Source organism: Heloderma suspectum, chromosome 1 (genome assembly GCF_057233095.1).
Source record: "Heloderma suspectum isolate Gila_16-S chromosome 1, 16-S_ref, whole genome shotgun sequence".
Lineage (NCBI taxonomy): Eukaryota > Metazoa > Chordata > Lepidosauria > Squamata > Helodermatidae > Heloderma > Heloderma suspectum.
The window spans coordinates 80,435,712-80,463,595 of record NC_139458.1 but is presented as its reverse complement, the minus strand read 5'-3'; the positions used below and the strand labels follow the sequence as shown (position 1 = coordinate 80,463,595).

Genomic DNA, 27,884 nt, shown 5'->3' with positions numbered 1-27,884 from the left:
AGGCAAGCTTTAAAACCCCGAAATTCTTCTCCTGCTTGACATTTAAAGACAGGACTGGAGAGAGATTACTCTCTTCTCTCCTTTTCCCATCTCCCTGACACCATAGGTAACAAGAGTGCAAAAAGCCCCAGGGGATCACAGAAGATCTAGTTCTTCAAGATGTCTGTGCAGGCACACAAATAGGTTCTGCATTTGCACAAGCCTCATTTTGGAACTTTCTAGAACTCCGAGGTTAACGTGAGCTTGGGACAGTTCATCTATTGCTAATTCCAGACTAATTTATGCATCCAATGAAGTAGAATGTAGATCAGCAGTAGATTATGAAACCTCCATATCACAATAAATTTTGTAGTCTTTCATGTTCCATAGGGCTCTTGTTTATAATTTACAAAAGAAGAAATGTTCATTGGCATGTCAGGAAATTTTAAAAAATGAAAATGAAATAAGTTCTCATGGTTTGATTTCAAAACTACTTTGTAGTAATTGAAAATGCATTTTAGTCAGAAAACAGCTGCTGTTTAATCTAGATTTTAAAGCAAAACTTTGTGTGTGGGTGTGTGGGGGGTGTTAGTCATTTATGCTTAGTTGCATATCCCTTACCTAAGTGTGTCATACAAAATTGAAATATGTAATTGCTAGTATTTTAATACAGAACATAATGTAGCCAAAATAACATTATGAAATGTTTTTAAAAGTATAACATGTAAATTTTGGACGGCATTTACTGTGTGTCACTTATGAACAACGAAAGAGCTGTTGTAACAACCGGTAACTCTGTTTTTTGTGCGAAGAGCTGCTTCATGCCCCCCCCCCCCTTTAGTGCTCTTCTTAAATTTTGACATGACCAGCAAGTTATGATATATCATGGGTAGCCGGTCTGCAGCACAGATGCAATAGCTCACACAGACAGCAGGGCTATGTGACACTCTTGAAGAGGAGTAGGAGAGCTAGGCTATGGCAGAGCCAGGACTGCTGTCTCCCTCTCTTATGATGTGTTGATATTTTCTCTCCAGCTTAGTAGATAAGTGGTAAAATCACACCAAGGCTCACAGAGTAGCATGTGTGCTGTATATAGTGGCGAGAAAAAAGTTTGTGAACCCTTATGCTGATTACAGAAATTCCATAGTTTTACCATGATAGCCTTCGTGAATCAAAACTAGTCCTTTTCTAAATATCCAATAGGGTTTATATTAACCAATTCTGTGTCTTATAAAATAAAATGATGTATAAATTAGGCAAACAATGAGTAAAGACTCAGGGTATGTGCCAAAGTAAGTGAACCTCTGGTTGCATCAGCTCAATTAAAGGGAATAATTAGCATCAGGTGTTTAAATAAATCTTCAGGGATGCATTTGGGAGGCCCCACCCTATAAAAGGATCAGAAATTTGTGAGTTTGGTCTTCGTCATATGGTTGTGTGGAAACGCATCATGCCACGATCAAAAGACATCTCTGAGGGCCTCAAAAAAGCAGTTATTGCTGCACATCAGTCTAGAAACGGTTACAAAACCATTTCTAAGGATTTGTGGCTCCATCAATCCACTGTCAGATGGATAGTCTACAAATGGAGAAGGTTCAAGGCCACAGTCACTCTACCCAGGAGTTGTTGTCCTACCAAAATGCCTACAAGAACAAACCAGCGCATCATCCAGGAAGTAAAAAAGAACTCCAGAGTAACATCCAAGGATCTGCAGGCCACTCTTGCCTTGGCTAATGTGAGTGTTGGTGACTCAATGATCAGAAAAAGACTGAACAAGAATGTTCAGTCCTGGAGGATAGCCAGGAGGAAACTACTGCTCTCTAAACAGTACATTGCTGCCTATCTGAAGTTCACTAAAGATCACATAGATGAACCCCAAGACTTCTGGAACAAGGTTCTCTGGACAGACAGGTCAAAGGTAGAATTTTTGGCCCCAGTGAGAAATGTTATGTTTGGCAAAAAAACAAACACTGAGTTCGTACAGAAGAACCTCATCCCAACTGTCAAGCATGGTGGTGGGAATGTGATGGTTTGGGCCTGCTTTGTTGCCTCAGGACCTGGCGGCTTCCCATCATGCACACAACCATGAATTCTGCAGTGTATCAGAAAGTTCTAGAGGAGAATGTCAGGCCATCCTTCTGTGAGGTGAAGCTGAACTGAAAGTGGGTTATGCAAGACAATGATCCTAAACATATGGCTATGTGCTACCTCCAGTACCAGAGGCAGTGAGCCTATGTACACCAGTGGCTGGGGAACATGGGCGGGAGGGTGCTGTTGAGCTCATGTCCTGCTTGTGGGTTCCTGGTTGACAGCTGGTTGGCCACTGTGTGAACAGAATGCTGGACTAGATGGATCCTTGGCTCTTCTTGTGTTCTTATACAAGTAGATCTACAAAGGAATGGCTGCAGAAGAAGAAATTCCATGTTTTAGAATGGCCTAGTCAATGTCCGGACCTAAACTCCATCAAAATGTTGTGGCCAGGACCTGAAGCAAGCTGTTCATGCAAGGAAGCCCTCAAATGTCACTAAGTTGAAGCAGTTCTGTAAGGAGGAATGGGCCAGAATTCCTCAAAACTGATTTGAGAGACTGACCAACTGTTATAGGAAATGTTTATTTGAAGTCATTGCTGCTCAAGGGGGTGCCAGCAGGTACTGAATCTAAAGGTTCACATACTTTTTCACACATGGATATTGAATGTTGAATCAGCTGTGGATAAATAAATGTTGAAAAAGCATCATGTTTGTGTGTCATTTGTTTAATCGTATTATCACTTGTTCTTTATATAGGTGTATGGGGTTAGATTAAGATCGAATAACATTTTAGGTTGAAAATATGTGACAATACTAAGGGGTTCACAAACTTTTTCTTGCCGCTGTAGTATTCATTAGAGTCTCATATTTCAGACTCAAGTACATTTTCAAAAAAGTTTGGTCACTCATATGCTACACACATAGATATGATTGAACACGATGGAACTTGTCTTCTATGCATACAGCTGCATTGTAATGCATTAATTTTATCAGTGAGTTTAAAGTCCCAGCATAGTATGACATGGTGACTGATCAGAAATTTCCTTGATTTACATGTCAGAGGGAATTTAAGTTATTTATACATGATTTGTAAAATTGTTAAAGCTGTTCTCAGGGTAAGATTATTAGTGTTGACAAATTACTTGTTAGATCCACTCATATACTACTTGAGTCTGTGCCAGAGATTTCAGTTTTGACATTTTAAAACTGTGATTAAGCATACCTTTATGTATTGCTAAATTTAGTCAATGTCAGATATTATCATCCTCCCAGAATTGCCTGGCTCCATAGATAAAGGACAGATTTCATTGTGTGTTCCTTCTTGACTCTGAGACAGTGTCCAGCAGGTCACCCCACACCCCCAATTCTGAAGTGAACACAGGGTTATTGGTGTTTTTGTATACACGCTCCCTCTCTGCTGTCCTGCTAGCAAAGACCTTTTTATTCAAGCGGGCCTTTGGTACCTAAGCAGGTTTGCTGGATTGGATGCTGTTTTTACTCTGTTACTGTTCTTTCAAATGTGATGTAATGTATTGGTTTCATTATTCTTTTTATCATGTTTCATTTTTGATTGCAAGCCGCCTTGAGCACCAGTTTTCTTGGTAGAAAATCAAGTAAATAATACAACAACAATAATAATAGATTCTTGAAACTTGAAAGATGTCTCAATCAGAAGTGTGTCTGAAGGTCATACATTCCCCTTGAGCTATGTATTCCTGGTCAATCTATATATCTTGTTGTCTTTCTGGCTTGGGCAATTATATTTTTTCCTCCTGGTATTCCTTGACAAACTTTATTTGTATGAAACTTGTTCTGAAACAGCATGCTCATGGGTAGAATAAGAGAAAATGATACTGCAGTTGCAATTTAGAAGATAATTTAACTTATCAAATGTCTTGAGATCTCATGGGAATATATTAAGGAACTTCTTTTCTGGACTGTTATGATTATGTATGAAATATGCATGTATGCTAGAGATGCTGTATGTATGTGTGTTTTGTCAGTTATCTATATATTTTGTTATAAATTGCGTTTTAAACTTTAAGCAAAATGAAGCTGTCTGTTCTGTTTGATGTCCTAAACTAAATTTATTTATTTGGAGGTATGTACTTCTAAAGAGGGTCTGGGAGCATATTTCATCATGAAAATAACTGCCACAGTGCAGAAAACGCAAGCTATAATAAGCCACATCTAAGATTGCTATAATACTAGAGATGATTTATTCTTTGCCAGTCTCACTTCTAACTAGATTAATTTGTTAGCCTGGGTGTTCAATAACTGTACATTTCCTTACTATGACAACAAGAACATATTAAATTTACCTTTTATCTCTAGACCTGGCATTAAAGTTAATAACATTTGAATTATTTATGTCCCTGTTCATTTCTGTAAATCTGAAACTTCAGGTACCATTGGCAAAATAATATTTTACAAGATGTTTGCAGATGTGATTGGCTTAAGAGGCAAGATTAAATTCTGAGTTGGTAGAAACACTTGGTGTTAATGTTGATGACCATAATGTTAGATACTAAACACAGTCAAAGTGCCTTACTGAAAGCATAAGATTGTTTGTTTCATTTCAGTATACACTGTAAGGAAATACAGTTGGAAGCCTATCTATAGATACTTAGATCTCTAATGGAGCAATCCTATGCCCCCCAGACAGTGTTTTGGAGGGTATAGGATAGTTTGGTTTCCTGGCTCTGAGGATGGAGACAGGGCTCTTACCTCAGAGCCAGGAAACTGCACTCCCTGCCCCCTCCCCTTCATAGCCAGCATGGAGAGAACCACTCTGGCAACTTCTCTCTGCTCAGAAAACGGAGTGTGGAGATGGGGAATAGGGGGCGTTCCCGGGGCTAGGAGGAAAGGAGACTGTGGTGGCTGCAATACAACATATCCCCAGCCTCCTTCCCTCCCCCTTCAAGGAACTGCTGCTAGATGGGCGAAATCACCCATCTAGCACAAATGCAGGGTGGCTGGAGCAAGATTCCTGGGCTAGATAGACTAATAGTTTCTGACTCAGTATAAGAATGCTTCCTATGTTCCTAATGTCCTTTGGCCTTGGCCTTAGCAAGCCAGTAAGACAGCAAGGTCCTATAGCATTTCTAAAAGATGTTCAGGCTTTGGTGAGCATACTGGAGAAGGAAGTTTCAGTTATTGTGGAGCAGCCCTTCTAATTGTTCTTTTGGTCATATAGATTCAGTGCATCTGTGGTATAGTTAAGAAAGCATCCTTGGTTGGTTCTGAAACTGTAACAAGAATGGATACTAGTTAGGGTGATACTTCATAGGTGTAAGATCCAAACTATATATATGTAGTTATTACTAAACTGTGAACATTGGGTGTAATTATACACATTTGTAGCCTAGCTTTGTTTTCTAAAGATGGATTGAATGGTTTAAGACTAGTATTGCTTAGGGATACATGCATTAGTATGCACTGGTTGGTTCATGTCTTTTGCAGCAGGATTGAAGTAGTTGGAGCCTACTGATTAGCTAAATGCCTACAACTTCTATCATGAAGCTTTGTTTTCTTTAGTGACAAATTGGTGTAAGTGGTCAAATCCAACAAAGTTTATTGTCATGTTCTAGGAGCTGGCCATTTTGCTATATGACATTATGAATTAAGCCAGGAAAACTATAGGATGGCTGCTTTCTGTTAAAATCTTCGGACTTTGGGAGGCTGAATGTATAGATTGATCTCTCTTTTTAAAATTGTTGACTAATTAATCAAACTCTGTTGATAGTGTGTTAACAGAGGGAAAAGAGGGGAATCCATTCATTTTCCTTGCCAATTCCTCTCCTTGATGTTATGATCTGACCTGTTTTTAGCGTGTATCTCTGTCTGGAGTCAGCAAACTGAAGAGGTTTCAAAATTATTTGAACAAAGGAAGGCTATGTAGCAAACCTATTTTAATATATTTACATCTTTTCTTCTAATGTTTCATGGCAGCATTTCAGTAGAAATTATTATAGTAGTCTGCCTGTGCCGGAGGATTTGTTTTATTATGAATACTATTTCGGGTGCTTAAGGGAAGAGGAAAAAAATCCGTGTGTGTGTGTGTGTGTGTGTTTGAGTGAGAGAGAGAGAGAGAGAGAGAGAGAGAACAGTGGTGCAGCTAAATAATTTTATACCCATGGGCAGAATCCAGTGCTGCCCATATGCTAGCAGAGCTGGCCATCGATTCTGGTCTGTACATGGCCAGCCCTGTCAATGCTGTTCTGCAGCTGGCCCCTACTGCTTGCAGATTGATGATTTAGCGCTTCCGGGGCCACATGAACCACTTATTTTTGGAAGGGGGCAGGTCAGTGGAGTTCGCGTAAGGAAGCTTCACCAACTTTCACCTCTTCCAGAAACAAGTATTTCCACTATTTTGGGGGCTTGCCCCCAGAAGCGCTAAACACGTATTTCCCCCTTTTTTTCCAAGGACCATAATTTTTTTCTGAAAAATTGGAAAAATTGAACAGCTTTGTATTATGAAATATTTTATTTTAGAATTTAAGATCAGGAGTCTATATATTGTTACCCAGCTTGTACTCCCCACAAATGATTTCTAAAAACTGTGTAAGAAGACATGAGTAAAAGACACTGTAGGTTATCCTGCCACTGTCACCAGATTCAGCTGAACAGCAGATGGGTTATCCCATCTTTTTTTAATTAACTTTGAGGCTTGGATCTATAGAACTCATTGCCACAGTTTTTAATAAAGTTCTCAATTAGACCTCACTACCAGGGAATGCTGCTTCAACTATAAAATATTTTAACTGCTGCCACTAGAATAAGCCCTTTCTATCTAAAAGAAGCAAGTAGCCTGGTTCCTGTGGTGCAGGTATAGGATTGGCACCACCAATAGAGACAACCTTTTAAAATGAACGAAATATAAGATGGTCATTAACATAATTTATTTTCAAAACTGAATAAAATGTCATTCTTCAAATAGATTGGGATTGCTTCAAGGCTGTAAAATTAAATATGGTTGCTTACCCTTCCTAAACAGAGTCTTTCCCAGCTAAATAAAATCTCAGTAGCTTTTCCTTCAGGTCAGATTTCCCTAAGCTCCACCCAACAAATAGGAACAGGTTTAAGAATTTTCCTAAACTTCTTTACAAACAGGAACAGGTGCTGTACACCCGTCTCCCTCTGCCTCCAGTTCTTCCTGCTTCTTCTGGCTTCTAGAGCATGTGAACATATGCAGTTTTGCATTTAAAGCTCTAGTCGTAGCACCATCATGAATACTGGAATAAAATGGGCTTTGCTTCTGCTGTCCTCATCATTTGGGGGCCCCGTGGGCTTTGGCCCTGTTGAGAGTGAGTAGAAGACAGTGGGGTTGGTTTTCCCATGCCTGAACTGTAGGAATATTGGAGGTTACATGGGGTTTGAGACTGCTGAATGTGTTGGGGGGCAGGTTGAAAGTATGTATGTGCATGTATGCACACACAGGTAGGTGGCTCTAGCAATAAAGTGGAAAAATAATAACTTTCCTATTTTAAGATATATTCTACAGTTCTGAAGATTTTAGTTTTCATTTTGTCACTGATCATTCTGATTAGCTGAGTTAGCCACAAAGGTTGTTTGTGTCACTCTTTTTTTTTTTTTTAAATAGGTCAATAATGACAGATCTGTACTACCTCAGTCAAACAGATGGAGCAGGTGATTGGCGAGAAAAAGAAGCCAAAGATTTGACAGAGCTGGTACAGAGGAGAATAACTTATCTTCAGGTAAGATTCTGTAGAAAGATCACTTCTATCAAAGGAAATTTACTGAAGGAATATTTAATCTAAGCTAATATAGGGCAATGTGAGAAAACACACATTGGCTTTAGAAAAAATGGTATTTATGAAGGCTAAAGCAACTTTAGTGAAAAAAGATTGCAAATATTTCATATACTTGTTTGTGTCCAGTTGTCCAGAAGGGACATTGCTGGGACAATGGATTCACCCCCCACACAGCACCCCGACCCCAACCAATCTGCTTTGGAGGGTTGGGTTACCCGCTGGAGCAGATTTGGGGGTGCACAAGGGAGGAGGAGGAGGAAGAATTTCTGATGCACAAGTGGAAGTCTGCTCATGTGATGTTGGATGGAATCTGATATGTGGTTGGGCATTAAGTGAGCATTCAGTAAACTTTATAGATCTATTCAAATTAATTAAGAATTTGTGTTCATGTAATGCTTGAAGTGCATTTCCAGTCATTTAGCTATGACAAATAAATTTATTAGTACTCTGACCTAGCAGTACCCTTCATCACCTTCATATTAGTGGGGTTTTTAAAACTAAATTAACTTTCTGAAGAAGAAATCTTATTTGGATGCCTGTCCATTCTTTGTTTTAGAGAGAATTGTATTACTGATTACTCAGGCTTATAGGAAAAGCTGTATGGGGATGTTCTTTGGGATTGAATCATACATGCGGTACAGCCAATCCCCAAAGTCCACAAGTCCATCGGCCTTCAGTATCTACCAGCTATCCTTGTGGCTAAAGGACACACTGTCCACACTATCCAATGTGTTATGTTTGATTGTTCTGTGTCGATACCTCTGAAATTCCTGGCGCTACAATGCCAACGAGGAGAAGCACCATGTCCTTAGATACTTGAAGTAGTACTTTTTCTGACACAAATTTTTTCTCTCCCAAAAGTGTGTATTATTTATAAGGGTAGGGAGCAAGTGTTTTGGAGGAGCACATCAAGAATTTAATTAATGGAGTGGCTTCCCAAGGCAAAATGAATTATTGCGCTATTCTTCACATTATGGACTGCATACTTTTTTCTGATATGGAAAAGTAATCTCAGAAAATAATATAGGAAGCAGCCCTAAGTCATTTTAGTTTAGGTGGGGTATTGTATTGCCAAAGTGATTTGGTTCTTGATTTTACCCAACATAAGGCAGATCAAGGCAGGCAGCTGTCCGAAGGCTTTATTGGTCAACATAAATATTACAAAATAGACCCACTGGGTTTTATCCATTGCATATATTAACACCAGCAATTCATTTAACTGGTCCCAAATTATGGTGTATCCCCCAGGCAAAGGCATGATACCTCCTTCCCATTGGTGGACTGGGTCGCTTTCCAGGTTGTAGTCACAGCACCTCTCTGGCTTAAGTCATCTGGAATCCCAGAGACAAGAAGGAGGGATGCAGCAGACAAGTCAGCAGCTTTTGGTAGTGGACTCTCACACCAGGCATCTGCTGGCAACCTTCCTTCATGTTTTTCCAGCTGTCTTTTATAGTCCATTAGCAGGGCCTTGCAGGCAGTCGTCCTGTAGGCTTAATCCATCCCACCTGCTGATTGCCTACACTTGTGGGAAATACAGCATCACCATGCAGTCCTAGCAGTCTCTACTTAAAGGGACATTCCCATGGTTGTTCATAGCAAGTGGCCTTATAGCTTGGCAGCTTCTAGGAGCTGCTGTGTCCAAGCTCTTTCCTCGGGAATAAAGGCATGAAGAGAAGCTGTGACAGGTCACACCTAACTCCTTGAGGTACAATTCATCTTCTGGTAGGTTCCTAGTACAGGTATTATGGTAGTTAAGCATCTCTGTTTATCTTTATAGCTTTAGGATTGCTTTGATTTGAGATAATCTTATAAATAGACTATAAGCCACTCTTTCAGGTGAATACAGATAAAGATTATTCTAAGATTATAAACTTTTAAAGATAATAGTCTAAAAACAAAATAAGAATAAAGAGATGGCAGAATGTCTGTCAACTGGTATTTTTAAAAAACAGATGGGAATTAATATAGTTGTTAATACTGGCATCCTTGTGAGAGGACAAAATGCAGTCACCATCTTTGAGTTGTATAAATTAAAGCATAAATCTGACTTTTCTACACTAGTTGACTTCAGGGAGTAGATAGAAGCTCTAAAGCACTCCCTCTTGTCTCTTATTCTACCTTACAAAGGAACAAGAAAGAAAGAGGAAGAATAAATGGCAGAAGAGAACCAAGAAGTTACATTCAGCTGGGAGGGAACAGATTAGATGGTAGTATTCCTAAGGTAGATGTGTGGCACATGTATAGAGCCTTTGCATTAATATTAGAAACTACTTCCTGCAGTTTCTGTTGGATCTTCTCTTCTACAGTGTATTTACTGAAAAAACATGTATATTCACTTACTCCCACATTGTTTTAATATAAATAGTTGATAATTCTTATAACTTGTTACCAATGTAATGCTTTTCTTAAAGAAGAAAAATGGTGGTGGGGAAAGACTTCTGCTGCCACTTTTTGTCATGGAACACCCCCCTTTGATTTTCACCCATCGCCTGAGAACGTTGCCAAACAGCCCTTCCCTCTTTCATAGCTTGCAAACAGCCGCATTAAAGGGGCTGTCTTCCCAAGCAATTTTGTGCGAAGTTAAAGCAGTCTAAATTCCTTCATGACAGATGACATCATCACCAATCCGCTGCCAACCAGCCACTTCCCTCTTGAAAAGCCACATTTTCTGAAACTTGTTTTAGTCCAACTTTTCTTTTTACTGAAAGCGACTCCCTGGAGGTTTTATCACAGTGTGCTATGTCCCCCTCTCCCCCACACACACATTAAATCCTGGGTGTGCCTCTGTGACCTGCCAGTGACATAGTCAAGGGGGTGGGATCCCCATTTCTTCTTGTTTCCCCAATGGAAGTAGTTTTTCTCATTGAAAAAATCCCCAGGAGCGCAGCAGTGACCCCTCCCATTACCGCAGTAGTGGGGACACTCATTCACCTTAGCGAGCCTGCTTTTAATCTTTTACATATCCCCTGCTTCTGTGTATGTTTACTCAGAAGTAAGAAATAAATCTCACTCCCCTGCAGTGAAAGGGTTAAAGGCTAATTCACCCTAAAACACTCTTTCGCTTCTCCGATCCTCTCTTAAATCGCTATTGCAGATGCTGTTCTTCGTTGATGTTCTGTAGTTTCAACTCATTCTGTTATGTAAAGTCCCTCCTTCGCTTTATCACAGAAATGATCTTCTGGGTTTATGGGAGTTTCTCATTGCAAGCAGGGAGAGGGAGAAAGGGGGGTTGGAAGCAATAACTCCAGAGCAGAGTGCTGCAATGGGGCAAAATTGAGGGGCTGAGCTGCTCTCAGAGGGAGCCTTCAGATGCTGCATTCAAGAATTGGGGGGTTTGGCTTCTCAAGGCAAAAATGTGCACATGGGGGAAAAATGGGGTAGGAGCAATAATTCTGCAGCAGACTGCTGGAATGGGGCGAAATTGGGGTGGGGGGAAGCTCCCAGGGGGACCTTAAGAACCGGGGGATTTTGGTGCTGCACTTGAGAACTGGGGATTTTGGCTTCTTCAGGGAAATCTGCACACATGAGGAAAATTAGTTGCTCTCTATTCATAATGTAGTAGCAAGAGGGAGCCTGGATGGGGCAGGGACACACACACACGCATGCGTGCACGCCTTTCTCATTCGTTGAGCAGCCCCTGCAAGTTTGATGATGATCAGTTCTACTCCCCCCACCCCACCCATAAGTATGTTCCTTTCAAGTGCTGTGTGACCCCTGAAAACCAGATTTTAAAGGTATGATACACGACTTATCTTGCTTCATGTGTCCCTAATGGAGCAAAGCCGATTCCATGAAAATCCAGGTAATACTCCGTGCTTCTCATTCCATTGTCATGAAGATCCCTCAAGACTGCATGTGTGGGGATTTTCCACATAGCACTAGGTGGTTCTGTCTCTGATCTTCTAGCACCAACCTTAACTCCAATCTGCAAATATGATCTTCATATTTGCAGGATTTAAAATATTGCTTAAAGAGTCTCTTTTATCTTACACTGAGGCTAGTTCTACCATTACTATCTACTGTCTGGAAAAAGTAGTTTAAAAATTGCCTCTTGGTGTGCCACAAGGTTCTTATGCTTTCCCTACTCTGGACTAGAAATATTTATAATTCGTTTATATCCTGTGTTATCAACAAAACTGCTAAAAGTGGAATACAAGTGCCATGAAAAAATATACAATCAAAATAGAATAAAGGTTAACACTTCACAGGTAAAAATACAAGCCCAACTATAAATATAGCATTAAACAGCAAACTGTTAAATTAGAAAGGCTAGTTCTGAAACCAAGAGTTCATTGAGTCTTGGTTTTTTTGTCAGATATGTGCATCATTTCATTTCCTGTGACAACACACATGATTCAGATCTTGTTTGTTTTTCCAAGATACTTTGGAAAAAGTAAAACTTGTACATTTTAAAGGAGGATGTTAGCTTCAAGACTGAAACAATGGGCAAAGTGATATCCTTAAGGAGTATGACTTTCCACGTGAGGCACGAAGGAAAGAGAAAATGTGCCTGTGTTCAGTGGCACGTATATTTGGACATAATATAGCTAAGGCTGCAGAACTGTACTTACCTGGGAGTAAGATCTTCTTGTTCGGATGTTTGGATTTGCAAAATATTTTAGCTCATAATATGCTTCCAAATTATAGAAAGGATGTCTGTGCTTTACCTAGAAAATATTTCCATCTTAGATTTAATACTGTAATGGCAAGCTCAAAGCGGAGATCTAAAGTGTCTGCTTGCTCTTGTGAGAAATAACTTGGATTATTTTCTATTAACAAGTGGAGACACGCAACAAAACATTGCTGTGTATCCTCAGCTCCTAACAGGAGAACTGTTGTTTAGGGCTCCAGGCAAACTGGAATAGGAGCCTTGTAGTGCTGTTTGGGGCTCGCAGAGGATACCATTTTTCTTTCCCTCCCTCTTGAAACCTTGCTTCACTGTGCTATATAGCGCAAAAAGACTTAGGGTCAGTTGGGGGTTTGGAGGAGGAGTATAGTGTGGAGATGAGAGGTATTCTTTAATGTTATGGCATGCATAGCTGCTCCCTCCTTAACTGAAATGCTCACTTCCATGGTACAATTAGCTGTTAGGAGTGCAAACAGGCCAAGTCCTTCTCTCTCCATCTACAGTCCTCCCCTCTCCTTTAACTGACCTTTACTATTCAATGGCTCAGCTGCCCTCAACCATAGACTTAATTGCTAGAGTCGCGCACACACAGCCTGAAATCTGGTTCCTTTACTCCTTTTTTTTCTTTCCCTGAAGAGGAAGTGAGAGTTGCCTAGGAAAAAAGATGGAGAAAACCAGGATTATAGCATAGCTGTGATTGGGGAGCTGTGTCCTCTCCTCTCCCCTTCTGTGATTGGGGAGCTGTGTCCTCTCCTCTCCCCTTCTGAACAAAATGTAGTAGCAAAGACTGCTCTATTCCATTCAGTGTGAACTTAGAAGTTTCCCTCCGGACAATGCGATATGTTCCTCTACAATTTTGTTATCTCCCTGCCCTCAGCATTCTGCTGGTTAAACTTTTATATAATTCTGTATAGGTAGGGAGTCCCCATGTACAGACCCCAGTGCAACCCTGTTGGTTCTTCTGGACCTCTCAGTGGCTTTCGATACCATCAGCCATGGTATCCTTCTGGATCATTTATCTGGATTGGGCTTGGGAGGCACAGTTTTAAAGTGGTCCAGGTCCTTTCTGGAGGCACACTTTCTGAACGTGGTCCTGGGGGACTTCTGTTCCACCCCATGGCTGTTAGCCTGTGGGGTGCTGCAAGATTCTATCTTATGCTCCATGCTTTTTAACATCTGCATGAAACCGCTGGAGGAAGTCATGGAGGTTTAGGCTGAAATGTTATCAGTATGCAGATGATACTCAGCTCTACCTCTCGTTTCCATCTGTACATCCCAAGGAGGCTGTGGAACTCTTGAACATCTGGAGGCTGTTTTGGGATGGATGAGAGTGAACAAGCTGAAACTTAATCCAGACAAGATGGAGGTACTGTGGGTTGGGAAACCAACTACTTCGGATGGAGGTTTACAACTGGTCTTAGATGGAGTTGCACTCCCCCTGCACAAACTGTGCAGGCTGGGAGTCTTCCTGGACTCTGAGCTAACTGGGGAAGCCCAAGTGGCTGTGGTGTTCAGGAGTACATTTTACCAGCCTAGGCTGGTGCGCCAGCTGTGGCCCTATTTGGAGAGATAACCTTGCCTCAGTTATCCATGCACTAGTCATGTCCAGGCTGGACTACTGTAATGCATTGTATGTGGGGTTACCTTTGAAGACGGTTCAGAAACTTCAGCTGGTGCAGAATGCGACTTCCTTGGTATTGGTGGGGGTGTGGCGATTTGATCACATAATGCCTATACTGTACCACTGCACTGGTGACCAGTGTGTTTCCGAGCCCAATTTGAAGTGCTGCTTTTGACCTTTAAAGTCTTAAATGGTTTGGGACCAAGTTACTTGGAAGGACCGCCTTCACCTCTATCAGCCTGCCTGCACTTTTCATTTGCCCACTTGTGAGAGCAGTTAGAAGGGTGACTACACATGAGAAGGCTTGCAGTGGCCTCACACCTTTGGAACAAGTTGCCATTGAAGGTCTGCCATGCTCCGTCATTGCAGGCTTTTAAGATTAAATAGGAAAATGTATTATTTTACTGTGGCCTTAATATGACTGCTGCTGTTGCTGTTGTTGTTGGTTTTATTGTCAGCTGTTATTGTTGCTTTTATTGCTATTTTATTGTGTTTATGTTTTTATCACTTTTACTATTTTAACTGTTTTCATGTATTTTATTGCTGTGTGCCTTGGGAGGGCTTTTGCCCTGAAAGGTGGCCAAGAAAATTTTTAAATAAATACAAATGCATAGTTTTATTTAAGTACAGATATTTGTTTTAGGGATTTATTGCCACTTTTAGGAAGGGATTAAAAATATTTTGGATTAAATTGTATAGAATAACGGAGAGCTTACCTGTTTAAGGAGACAGAACACTTTCTCTAATAGGAGGTGTAAAAAGCTGTATACAGTTCTATGAACAAACACTTTCTAGAAGTGTATGTTGGTTGGTGATTATAATTTTTACCACAAGTAAAGGATCTTGAGCAGTCAGTCACATGGGCCACTTTTCACGTCTCGCACTTGTGCCACTAACATTTTAGGGTCAATAATATATTTGGCTACAGCAGGGGTGCACATCCTTTTCAGGTCAGGGGCCATTTTGTGTGTTGAGTGACCTACAAGGAGCTGCATGAGAAAAATGGGCATATCCATAGCCAAAGGTGACAATGTCCATAGCCAAATGTACCCGTGTTTAATGCTGTATTGCTAAGTACAGCATTCCACATTACATATCTCTGTGATGCTTTGTTGAAATGTACAGAGTTTTCCCATTTAATTCACTTCATTAATTGCTTGTCATGTACTTATTTTTAAACCTCAGCACACACACACCCCACCTGAATTTTTAACCTCCACTGCACTGGTATATTGATCAATCGATTTCCCTTGTGTTTCCATATATGCCCTTTCATTAACTGCTCATGTCATGTACTGATTATTACACTAGTGTTTTGATCAATTGAATTCCTTTCTGTTCCCATTTAATTATCTTAGTTAATTTTCCTTTCCACACCCAGTTGATGCTTTGTTGTTCAACTTATCCACTTACTTTGGAAAGTGCAAGTGCTTTCCAACTGCACCGGCAGCAATAGCTTCAACACTCAAGAAAATAGGCCCATAGCCGCACTTAGAAAGCAGGAGTGATAGAGCTCTGTCAGATCGGCCTTCTTGAAGATGCTCTGACAGCCAGCAGCCAGCTCTATCGCTCATGCACTTTTGCTTTGCAGTGATGATCTGGTAGCCACACTCATAGGGCTTTGTGGTTCTTGCCCTCCAGATGCTGATCTTAGAATATCCTCCTGGAAGTAGGAAGCTGCTGTTAATGGAAGAGATAGGAGCTGGGAGGTGAGCTGGGGGAAGGGAGTGCCCAAACCACAGGAACCAGGTGTGGTAGTGATAGTAGCAGTGGTAGCAATGCACGGGGGGCGGGGCGGGGGGAGGAAAATTGGGAATTGAGCGGTATTTTTGGTGGCAGCTGGAGGAGGTCTTGGGGACCCTACAACAGGGCTTGGAGGACCACCCAGTGGGCTACAGACTGGTTTTCATAGGATATACTTAGTACTTAGGTGGATATTGCTGATGAAGACCAAAAGTGCTATCCTAGTTCTGTAAGTTCCCTTGCTGATCAGACATACCAAAGACAAAAGCTGGGCTTCTGGGAATATTGATAGTATTTAGGAGTGCTTGAAAAGAGAGTCTGAGAACAGGGTAGTAAATGGCTGAAGAAGCTTGCAACCAGGTTTTGATTTTGCTTTGCATACGGACTGGGCTGCTATAGATTTCAGACAATCTTGGTGTATTACTATCCCAGTAAGCACATTCTTTCTCTCTCCTGACTTCTGTTTTTTTATGATCAGCATGGTCTTGTGTTTAGCCAGTGATGTGGGTTGCTGGGAAACGTTTAAATTGGAAAATTTTCTGCTACCCTAAATTGATTATGAAATGACTTAGCATGTATGCTCAACTTAGCCAAGTTAATTTTACACGTATGCTGAATAAATATATCAAGTATTCTCCAAAAGCCGATAAATTAAAATATTTGATTACAGAAAAAAAGCCTCAAAGTGCACCTAGTAATTACCAGGGGATATTCATGAGAATTTAAAGATCTTCAGAAAATGAAGAAAGATACACGATGGTTAGTTACAGAATATCTATATAAACCAAACTGTAGTATCAATTTATGCACCAAACCAACTAACTTTAAGATTTTTTACCAGCTTGGCAAAGGATATTAAGAACTTCAAAGAGGGGCACTTAAAGGGAATTAAAATTTTAATTGTAGCTCTCAAATTTTATCTTGTGCTCCTGCCTTTATTGTTTTCTGATGTGAAGTTTTTAATGATTATTGTGTATCACCCTGGATATATCACATAAGAACATCAGAAGAGCCATGCTGGATCAGACCAAGGGTCCATTTACTCCAGAATTCTGTTCCCACAGTGGCCAACCAACTGTTGACCAGGAAACCCTGGATATGTGCTTCAATAAATAAATAGAAAGGGTAGATATTAGGGGATACTTTGATAAAATGCAGATACCCAGATTTTCACTGTCAGATAACCTAAAGGTGAGTGAGATAATAACAGAAGAAGAGATTATGAAAAACATTCATAAATTAAAGAAAAATAAGGCCCCAGGACTAAATGGCCTAGGGGCTGAATCTCACCAAGTCATTTAACTGAGAACTGGTACCAGTCATGAAAGTTATTTAATTATAGTTTATGACAAGAAACAATACCTTATAGCTTAAATCAGGCAAAACAGAGTGCTCATATTAAAATAAGCAGTGTAAATTCTTATAGACTAGTTTCACTCCTGAATTCAAACTATAAGATAGTGGTACGAATCCTAGTAAATAGACTGAATGATGTGAAGAGCCCCAATCAAGTAGGTTTGTCGAGGCTGGGCAATTACATTTGAACGAAGAAAACTTTTAATATTAATGCACAGATCAAGGCACACAGTGTTGTTATTTTTAAACACCCTAAGGCATTTGACATAGTGGAATTGGGTTATCTTTCTGAAGTAATGGCTGCTTTAAACCTCAGTCCCCGCTTTTTGAGGGTGGCTTAGTGGTTAAGGCGCTGAACTGCAGACCAGAGGGTCGGCAGGACAGCAGTTCGACACCCGAGTGCTGCGTGACGGAGTGAGCTCCTGTCTTCAGTCCCAGCTTCTGCCAACCTAGCAGTTTGAAAGCAAGAAATTGCAAGTAGATAAATAGCTACCGCTTCGGCCACAAAGGCAACAGCGTTCCGTGCACCTCGGTGTTCAGTCATGCCGGCCACATGACCACGGAAGCGTCTTCGGACAGCGCTGGCTCTTCTGTTTAGAAATGGAGATGAGCACCACACCCTAGAGTCGGACATGACTGGTTGGGGACACCTTTACCATTACCTTTTTAAAAGCAATCTATTCTGTGCCTTTAGCAAGGCTGGTGGTGGGTAAACAAACCAAAAAACACAGTGCTTAAAAAGGGGCACGTGACAAAGTTGCCCACTCTCACCTCTGTTATTCGCAATACTGACCAAACCTTTAACCATTATGTTGTGAACCTCAAATCTTTGGAGTTAAGATAAGTAAGTCCCAAGCCAAAATAATGCTGTATGCCTGTGGTATCTATGGGATGAGTTAAAATATCATAGAGCACAGGATATAAGGAGGCACACTTGCGAGGGAGCCAGCTCTCCGAGTTTGAGGAGCCCCAGTGATGAAGCGTCAGCAAACAAGCGAGTTAAGCAACTGTGTGAGTTTAGCAACAGGGCAAGGAAGCCAAGACAGTGAACTCTCCCCTCCTTGCTCTGTACTCACAGTAAGTAACTGTAAATAGCTATAAATAATTTCCCCACCTTCTCATAGTAGACAGCTAAGTTTTCCAGGGACACCCCCCCAAAAAAAAAACCAGTTGTGAAGGTAGAATGGCAGCAGTGGGGAGGGGGCTATCCAATGTATTCCACTGAGTGCCACATGTACGACTGTCTACCTGCTGGACAGAAGTCGTGGGTGTGTGCTCGGTGTAATGAGTGCGTTCCCTTGAGGCCAAAGTTGTTGACCTGGAGAAGCTAAGAGAGGCAGAGAGGTTGGTGGATGAGACCTTCAGGGATCCATTAACTGTGTCCCACTCCAGGGTGACAGCTCCTCTGCTGTCATGGAGAATGAGGGTCTCGGGGAAGGAGGGTGTCATTCTGAGGAAGAGGGAAATGATCCTTTAGAAGGGACCCATTCCTCAGAAGATGAACAAATATCTTCTCATGCCAAGGATGTGCCTCCGGGAGGAGGGGGGCTTGTGGTAGTGGGAGATTTGATCATTAGACACATAGGCAGCTGGGTTTGTGATGGGCTTATGGACCGCACGGTGAATTGCCTGCCTGGTGCGAAGGTTGCAGATATCACTCACTGTCTAGATAGCCTAGTAGATAGTGCTGGGGTGGAGTCAGTGGTTGTGGTCCATGTTGGTACCAATGATGTGGGGAAATGTAGTCATGAGGTCCTGGAAGCCAAATTTAGGTTTCTAGGTAGGAGGTTGAAATCCAGGACCACCAAGGTGGCTTTCTTGGAAATGCTACCTGTTCCACACACAGGGCCAGCTAGATAGGTGAAGCTGAGGAGTCTCAATGTGTGGATGAGACGGAGGTGCAGAGAGGAAGAGTTCAGATTTGTTAGGCACTGGGGAACATTTTGGGACAAGCTGGGTCTGTACAAGGGGGATGGGCTCCACTTGAACCAAAATGGAACCAGACTGCTGGTGCTGAACATAAAAAGCATGGCAGAGCAGCTTTTAAACTAAACCCCAGGGGAAAGCTGTCAGGGTCTGGGAAGCATCCGGTTTGGATTAAACCATCCCAAAGGGATGAAGATGAAAATGTTTTCGATTGCCCAAATGGGGAGGAAATAGGCCAAGAACACATGGTAGAACATTATAGCCAATCAAAGGGGCCAACATCCCATAGCAAAAGCTGCACATGCCAGAGGCATCTGGGGAAGGATACTGCATATAGGTGTTTCTATGCAAATGCTAGAAGGCTCCGCGCCAAAATGGGAGCATTGGAGTGCTTGATTGTAAAGGAAAACCTGAGTATAGTGGGCATTACAGAAACCTGGTGGAGTGGAGAGAACCAGTGGGATATGGTCATCTCTGGATATAAATTCCATAGGAAGGACTGGGAAGGGCATACAGGGGGAGGTGTTGCCCTATATGTCAAAGAGGGCATAGTGTCGAGCGGACTAGAATACCTAAAAGAGATAGGCTCTTCCACATAAGCTCTGTAGGTGACAATACCAGGCTCCAAAACTAATTTAGTGCTAGAACATAGTGCTATCGTCCCCCAGACCGGAATGCTCAGAGGGACCTTGAGATGGAAAACAAAATCAGGGAGGCCTCCAAACAAGGAAGTGTTGTAATAATGGGCGACTTCAATTACCCCTACATTGATTGGATAAATGCATGTTCCAGCCAGAGAAAGAGGTTAAATTTCTAGATGCCTTAAATGATTGTGCCCTAGAACAGTTGGTCATGGAACCGACCAGAGGGGAGGTGACCTTGGATTTAATCCTAAATGGTGTTGCCCAGGACCTAGTATGAGATGTAAATGTTGTTGAACCAATTGGAAACAGTAATCACCGTGCTATCAGATTTAATATATATTTAAGTGGAAAATTGCCCCGGAAGTCCAACACAGTCACATTTGACTTCAAAAGAGGAAACTTCTCTAAAATGAGTGAACTGGTGAAACGGAAGCTAAAAGGGGGTGTCAAAAGGATTAAATCTCTTCAAAATGCTTGGAGATTACTTAAAACCACAATAATAGAAGCGTAGCTAAAACGTATACCACAGGTTAGGAAAGGTAACACCAAGTCCAAGAGGTTGCAGGCATGGTTAACGAGCAGTGTTAAAGGAGCTATTAGAGAAGAGAGAGCTTCTTTCAGAAAATGGAAGTCTTGCCCAAGTGAGGAAAACAAAAGGGAGCACAAGCTTGCACAAAGACAATGCAAGCAGACAGTAAGAGATGCAAAAAACTATTTTGAAGATCATATTGCTAACAACATGGCCAACAATAAAGAATTCTTTAAATATATCCGAAGCAGAAAACCAGCTAGGGAGGCAGTTGGACCATTGGATGACAATGGAATTAAAGGCATACTGAAGGAGGACAAGGAGATTGCAGAGAAGCTGAATGAATTCTTTTCATCCGTCTTCACTGCAGAAGATATAGGACAGATACCTGTGCCTGAACTGATGTTTTCAGGAGTCTGAGGAACTGAGGCAAACAGTGGTGAGAAAAGATGAAGTTCTCAAACTTCTTGATAAAGTGAAAGAAAATAAATCACCAGGCTCAGATGGTATCCATCCTAGAGTTCTCAAAGAACTCAAACATGAAATTGCTGATCTTCTAACCAAAATATGCAACATGTCCCTAAGATCAGCCTCTATACCAGAGGACTGGAAGATGGCCAATGTAACACCAATTTTCAAGAAGGGATCCAGGTGGGATCTGGGAAATTACAGGCCGGTTAGCTTAAGGTCTGTTCTGGGTAAATTGGTTGAAGGCATTATTAAAGATAAAATTAGTAAGCATATAGAAGGACAAACCCTGCTGGAAAAGAATCAACATGGCTTCCGGAAAGGTAAGTCCTGTCTCACTAAACTTTTAGAGTTCTTTGAGAGTGTCAATGAACATGTAGACAGGGGTGATCGAGTAGACATTGTTTACTTGGACTTCCAAAAGGCTTTTGACACAGCCCCTCACCAAAGACTCCTGAAAAAAATTTAGCAATCATGGAATAGGAGGACAGGTCCTCTTATGGATCAGTAACTGGTTAAAGAGCAGAAAGCAGAGAGTAGGAATAAATGGTAAATCCTCCCAATGGAGGGAAGTAAGTAGTGGGGTCCAACAGGGATCTGTATTAGGACCAATGCTTTTCAGCCTGTTCATAAATGTGAGCAGTGAAGTGGCCAAGTTTGCGGATGACACCAAATTATTTAGGATGGTTAAAACAAAAAGGGATTGTGAAGAGCTTCAAAAGGATCTCTCCAAACTGGGAGAACGGGCATCTAAATGGCAAATGTGGTTCAGTGTAAGCAAGTGTAAAGTGATGCACGTTGGGGCAAAAAATCCCAACTTCAAGTATACCCTGATGGGATCTGAGCTAGCAGTGACTGACCAGGAAAGAGATCTTGGGGTTGTGGTGGACAGTTCAATGAAGATGTCAACCCAATGTGCAGCTACTGTAAAAAAGGCAAACTCCCATGTTAGGCATAATTAGAAAAGGGATTGAGAATAAAATTGCCAACATCATACTGCCCCTATGCAAATATATCATGCGACCACACTTGGAATACTGTGTATGGTTCTGGTCACCGCACCTAAAAAACGATATTGTAGAGCTGGAAAAGGTGCAGAAAAGGGCAGCTAAAATGTTCAAGGGGTTAGAGCATCTATGAGAGAAGGTTACAACAGCTGGGATTGTTTAGCTTGGAAAAAAGGAGGGTAAGGGGAGACGTGATAGAGGTCTACAAAATTATGCATGGTGTGGAGAATGTGGATAGGGAGATATTTTTCTCCCCCTGTCAACATACTAGAACCCAGGGTCATCCCATGAAGCTGAGTGGTGGGAGATTCAAGACAGATAAAAGGAAGTACTTCATACTGCGCACAGTTAAACTATGGCATTCAGTACCGGAGGATGTAGTAATGGCCACCAATTTGGCTGGCTTTAAAAGGGAGTTAGACAAATTCCTGGAGGAAAAGGCTATCAATGGCTACTAGTCCCAATGGCTATGTGCTACCTCCAGTACCAGAGGCAGTGAGCCTATGTACACCAGTTGCTGGGGAACATGGGTGGGAGGGTGCTGTAGCACTCATGACCTGCTTGTGGGTTCCCAGTTGACAGCTGCTTGGCCACTGTGTGAACAGAATGCTGGACTAGGTGGACCCTTGGTCTTATCCAGCGTGGCTCTTCCTATGTTCTTATGTTCTAGAGCGCTATAGTGCTATTTCTGGGTACAGAAACACACAAAATGAGAATTTATCACAATTAAATTGGCCTATACAGGGCTTATTATATATAGCATTCCATTACAGATATAACAGTAACTAATAAATGAATGAGATATTTGGGTATCTAATTAATAGCAGTCCTAACTAAAATGGCAAAAATCAATTATGAGTCTCCTGTTCAAAATGCTGATGGAGATAGATAGATGGAAAAAATAGCTGGCTTGGTACACCAGAATCAGCATGATCAAGATGAACTCCTCCACAAATCCTTAGTTTTAATCATGGTACTACCTTTGTCTGTCATCATTATCAAGATGTGAAAAGCTGGCAGAAGATTTTGGATAATTTGTATAGCAGAAGATATGGTCTAGGATTAATACCACCACCATGTAAGCTCTGTCATTAAAAGGAAGAACAACAGTACTTAATCTCTTAGTAGGTTATGAAGCTGCATGGCTAATCAGGATAAATTTATGGATGACTCAAAATGGCGGAACTGTAATATCCTTTAGAACAGAAGAACCTTGATAATCTTTCTTGAGACATTTTTGTGGACGTCAAGACATGAAATTAAAAAAGAAAAAAAAAGTTGCTCCCACAACAATTTCTCAATACATGGGGCAAATACAAAGAGAAATTAAGTCTTGGGTCTCCCCTTTTGCATCAGTAATAAAGAATGCAAACATTACTATGTTAGGCAAACTGCGAAGCTTTGAAAATTGGGAATCCTAAGGTGTCTAATTTGGGGGAATTCTTGTTTCTCTTTGGCACGAGTGGATTGATTGCCAGCTGCATTTTAGTAGTGTCATTTCTTTTGTCATTTATTTGGGTTTCTCTACAAACTGTGGGAAATGTGTAGATGAAGTAGTAGTGATGTGGTTTTCTGGAAAATTTTGAATCTGAAAATTTTCCAGTGTCCTAATAGATTGGTATCTGATTTGAGCGTGTTTTATTTGACTCATTTGGTTTTATTTGACTTTATAGTGCCCCAGAGGGTAAGACCCAAGCCAATAGTTCAAATTACAAGAAAAAATAGTTTAGAAATAACATTAGGAAGAACTTCCTGATGCTACAGGTTGTTCAACAGTGGAACAGACTGCCTTGGAAAGTGGTAGACCCTCCTTCATTAGAGGTTTTAAGCAGAGGCTGGTGAACATCTATCAGGACTGCTGTAGTAATGGATTTCCTGCATTGATGGGGATTGGACTAGATGGCTTTTTGAAATCCCTCCCAACTTGGATTCTATGATTATATTCAGTAAATAAAACAAACTATTGCATGTTAATTTCCATGATTTTTAAATACCTCAGTTTTTAACAAATCAAATATTTGAGCTACTTTTCACTATTAGAAAAAACTTTTCAAAGTCAATTTACTTGGATTAAATGTTATGTTCAAACAAATTGAAAGCTTTTCTTGGAAATTATTTTCTTGGAATACTTTAAAATATTTTAAGACATGACAATTCAATAGCATATATTTCTCTTATATTATTTAAAGAAGAAAACAACTAAGAATTGTTAACATACTAATTTTAGTATGTGCAGTGAGTTGTGAATTAGATCTACAGTAAATAGAGATTTCTTAAGTATAGTCATCTGAGAAAAGTTCACTATCATTTTGAAATGGCTTGATTTGACCAATATTGTATCCATTTTTTATGTTAGTAATTAATTTTATGAAGCAATTTATTTTGAGACAGGTGTTTCCATGGAGAATATAGCAGCAGAAAATTTTCCATTACAGAACATATTTGGTCCATATCACTGAAGTAGGGAGGGAAGATGCTTTAGAACTACACAGTTAACGGCTAAAATCAGCCTGATGTTCCACAGGTCTGCAAGGTCATCTACAGGGCAGCATCAAGGTTGGCATGGTCCCCCTCCCTGAGATTTGTGGGATATGGCTTCTTGAATCTCTGAAGATAAAGCAACCTATTGGTGCTCCAGTCTTATGGAGACATAGGGAGGATGGGGATCTATGCTTTGAGAAGGTAATGTTCGGACTATAAAACATAGTGCCCCTGTGGTATCCCCCATTACTGAAGAACTAGTTTACAGACTTTACTGATTGTGTCCTGCAACATGTTGGCAATTCTTGAGCATAAACCCATGATTGCCATAGAGGCCAGGAGGTTCATGCTGATCCTGAAGATCTAGCTTCTTGGTGTGTATGGTGACGCTTTCCTAGAATAGTGACTTTAGGCTACTTCAACCCAGCAATGAAGACCAAGGCTGACCCATGACATTTTGCAACCTAGGCAGAGCAGCAAATGCCCCCATCCATGGTTATAGTGCATTGTATCATGGTTAGTCAAGTTATTTTGTCACCTGAGGCAAACAATCTCACAAGTGATTCTCCCACTCCCTAGGAGTAAAACTGCAACAGGAATAAATTAAATAACTATTTGCTACCCTTTCATGACACCCAAAACCAGCTGCCTGAGTGGGTCTCCTTACTTTACCTTATGGTTGGGCCAGCCCTGGACCATGTTAGCCAGGGAGTGAGTTGTACAGTACAGATTCTGCATTACAGATTCTGCAGTCTATTCCAGGTACCCAGCACCTGGTACCCAGCACCCAGAAGTAGTAATTGTGCTATATTGGACATGGTAGGCACTAAAATACTAGGATCACAACACTGTGAATGGTTACTTTTACTCCTATTTGTTTTAACTGCTTTTGTTTTTGGTTGTTTTACTGTGATATATTTCTTGTCTGCCAACTTGGGCGTTCTTTGGAAAGGCAGTGTATTTTTAAGAATAAAATACTTAGATCAAATCTGGGGTGGCCTTATATTCAGAAGTGAATGTAGTTCAGCCATATATGCTACAGGCTAAGCTCTTGTAGCTGGTGTCTCATTAATTTTCCTACATCCAACATGATCAGGATTCCACAACCAGGAGCTTAGCAGATATAGATCTATGCCAGTTTTCCCCAACCTGGTGCCCTCTAGATGTTTTGGACTTTAACTCCCATCAGCCCCAGCCAGCATGGTCAGAGGTTGGTAATCCTGGGAGTTGTAGTCCAAAACATGATCTATGCATATATTCCTTATTATTTACAGATAGCTTTCCAGTCTACCACTGTTGTCACCTCTAAAGAAAAATATATATTGGAGTATTATTATTATTATTATTATTATTATTATTATTATTATTATTATTACTACTACTACTACTACTATATTTATACCCCGCCTTTTTCCCAGTGCTGGAACACAAGGCGGCTTACAAAAATTAAAACATATACAATTAAAACATATGAAAATATACAAAAGTTAAAATATAATTAAACAGTACAATTAAAATTATTTTTAAAACAGCATTTTAAAACAGCATTCTAAAACAGCATTTTAGCAGCTTACCCCCAGGTTCCAGCTATGTCCCAAAGGCCTGCTGGAACAAGAATGTTTTAGCCTGCCTCCGGAAACACATCAAGGAGGGAGCCATCCCAGCCTCCCTGGGAAGGGTGTTCCACAGCTGTGGGGCAGCCACTGAGAAGGCCTTCTCCAGGGTTCCCACCAAGCATGCTAGTGACAGTGGTGGGACTGAGAGAAGGGCCTCCCCAGAAGATCTCAGAACATGGGCAGGTTCATAAGGGAGAATACGGTCTTTCAGATAACCTGGACCAGAGTTGTATAGGGCTTTATAGATCAAAGCCAGCACTTTGAATTGTGCCCGGAAACAAAGTAGTTGATTAAACTTAGGTGGACAATATTCTAATGAATTTGCTGACAGTATATATATTGAATGCTGTAGGGTGTAACGTGAAATTTCTGTGCAATATAAATTCTTGTTGAAGAGCAAAGTTCAACTTGTACTTCAACTGGGTAGCGATTGACAGCAACATGTATCTCTGAAACTGGTCTTTCAGGATGATGAAGACTGGATGATCCTGACTCAGATAAAACAGGATTCTGGTAAAGTTCTCCTGAGCCACATTTGAAACGGGGGGGGGGGGGCTCTTAAAAGCCCACTTCAAATGAGATATAAATAGTCTTTGTACAAATTTCATGCCTGCCAGCAATTTCTCCCTGTACTGAGGTAGAAGTTATGTTTTAGAACAAGAAAAACATGGATAGTACTATTGAGCAGGTTGGCAGAAGTCTGCAGATGCATTTTCCAAAACAGCTTGCCAGTTACTATTTGCAGCACCTATCTCAAGAGCCATGGTACCTATGTGGATGTAGCTGAAGTCATATTAATAGATTTTTTTGAGTGTAACTATGCTAATAATAACATCCCCAAACTGTATCGGTGAATCTTTGAAATTACAAAGTTATTTTGCAAAGTGACTTCACAGCAAGGAATCGAAATAAATGCAAAACAAAGGTATTTCGATCTGCTTACACAGGATCTTCACAAGTGATTTTTAGCTTGATTTAATACATTTTGACCTCACCCTTCACCTGAGAGCAGCTTACATCAATGCAATCTAGAAAAACAATAACAATAGAATATGAAAACAGAGCAATTAATCATAATTAAAAAAAAACAGTGTTTCACTCAAGATCTAGAAGGTTTTAAAAATCTAGCATAAAATAAATATAGCTTTAAATGGCATGGGGAAGTCTTCACTTGACATTAAAAAAAAAAGACTACAGAATTAACCTATCTGAGAAGAGGGTACATTGAATAGGATGTTACAACTGAAAAGGCCTTCTTTCAAGTCACAGCACGCCTTATTTCATTTGTGGGGGATCTCTGTGCAGGGCCTCTGAGGGTGATCTTAGAATCATAGGATCATAAAATAGTAGGGTTGGAAGGGGCCTATAAGACCATCAAGTCCAACTCCCTGCTCAATGCAGCTATCCAAGTCAAAGCATCCCTGACAGGTGGCTGCCTAGCCTCATCTTGAATACTTCCAGTGTGGGAGAGCCCACCACCTCCCTAGGTAATTGGTTCCATTGTTGTATTGCTCTAACAGGAAGTTTTTCCTGATGTTCAGCCAGAATCTGGCTTCCTATAACTTGAGCCCATTATTCCATATCTTGCACTCTGGGATGGCTGAGAAGAGTTCCTGGCCTTCTTGTGAGTGTGACAACCTTTGAAGTATTTGAAGAGCACTATCATATCTCCCGTCAGTCTTCTCTTCTCAAGGCTAAACATGCCCAGTTCTTTCAGTCTCTCTTCATAGGGCTTTGTTTCCAGTCCCCTGATCATCTTCGTTGCCCTCCTCTAAACCCTCTGCAGTTTGTCTGCATCCTTCTTAAAGTGTGGTGCCTAGAACTGGACACAGTACTCCAGATGAGGCCTAACCAGTGCTGAGTAGAGGGGAACTAGTACTTCACGTGATTTGGAAGCTATACTTCTATTTATGCAGCCCAAAATAGCATTGGCCTTTTTTGCAGCCACATCACACTGTTGGCTCATATTCAGGTTGTGATCTACAACAATTCCAAGATCTTAATGGCTAGATAGGTTCATGGGGCTATTGCACCCATGCCCTACTTGTATGCTTTCTACAGGCAGGTGGTTGGCTGCTGTGTG

The 27,884-nt window shown here is 40.9% G+C and overlaps 1 protein-coding gene across 2 annotated transcripts in view; it reads left to right on the top strand.

The window, feature by feature from the left end:
• The window catches only part of FUT8 (fucosyltransferase 8), a 111,959-nt gene that overhangs the window by 12,257 nt on the left and 71,818 nt on the right, over positions 1-27,884 (top strand). For both annotated transcript variants that reach the window (XM_084849093.1, XM_084849085.1), the window contains exon 4: positions 7,612-7,726. In XM_084849093.1, the coding sequence (XP_084705219.1) occupies positions 7,612-7,726 (115 nt within the window). The remainder of the gene's footprint in view (positions 1-7,611; positions 7,727-27,884) is intronic.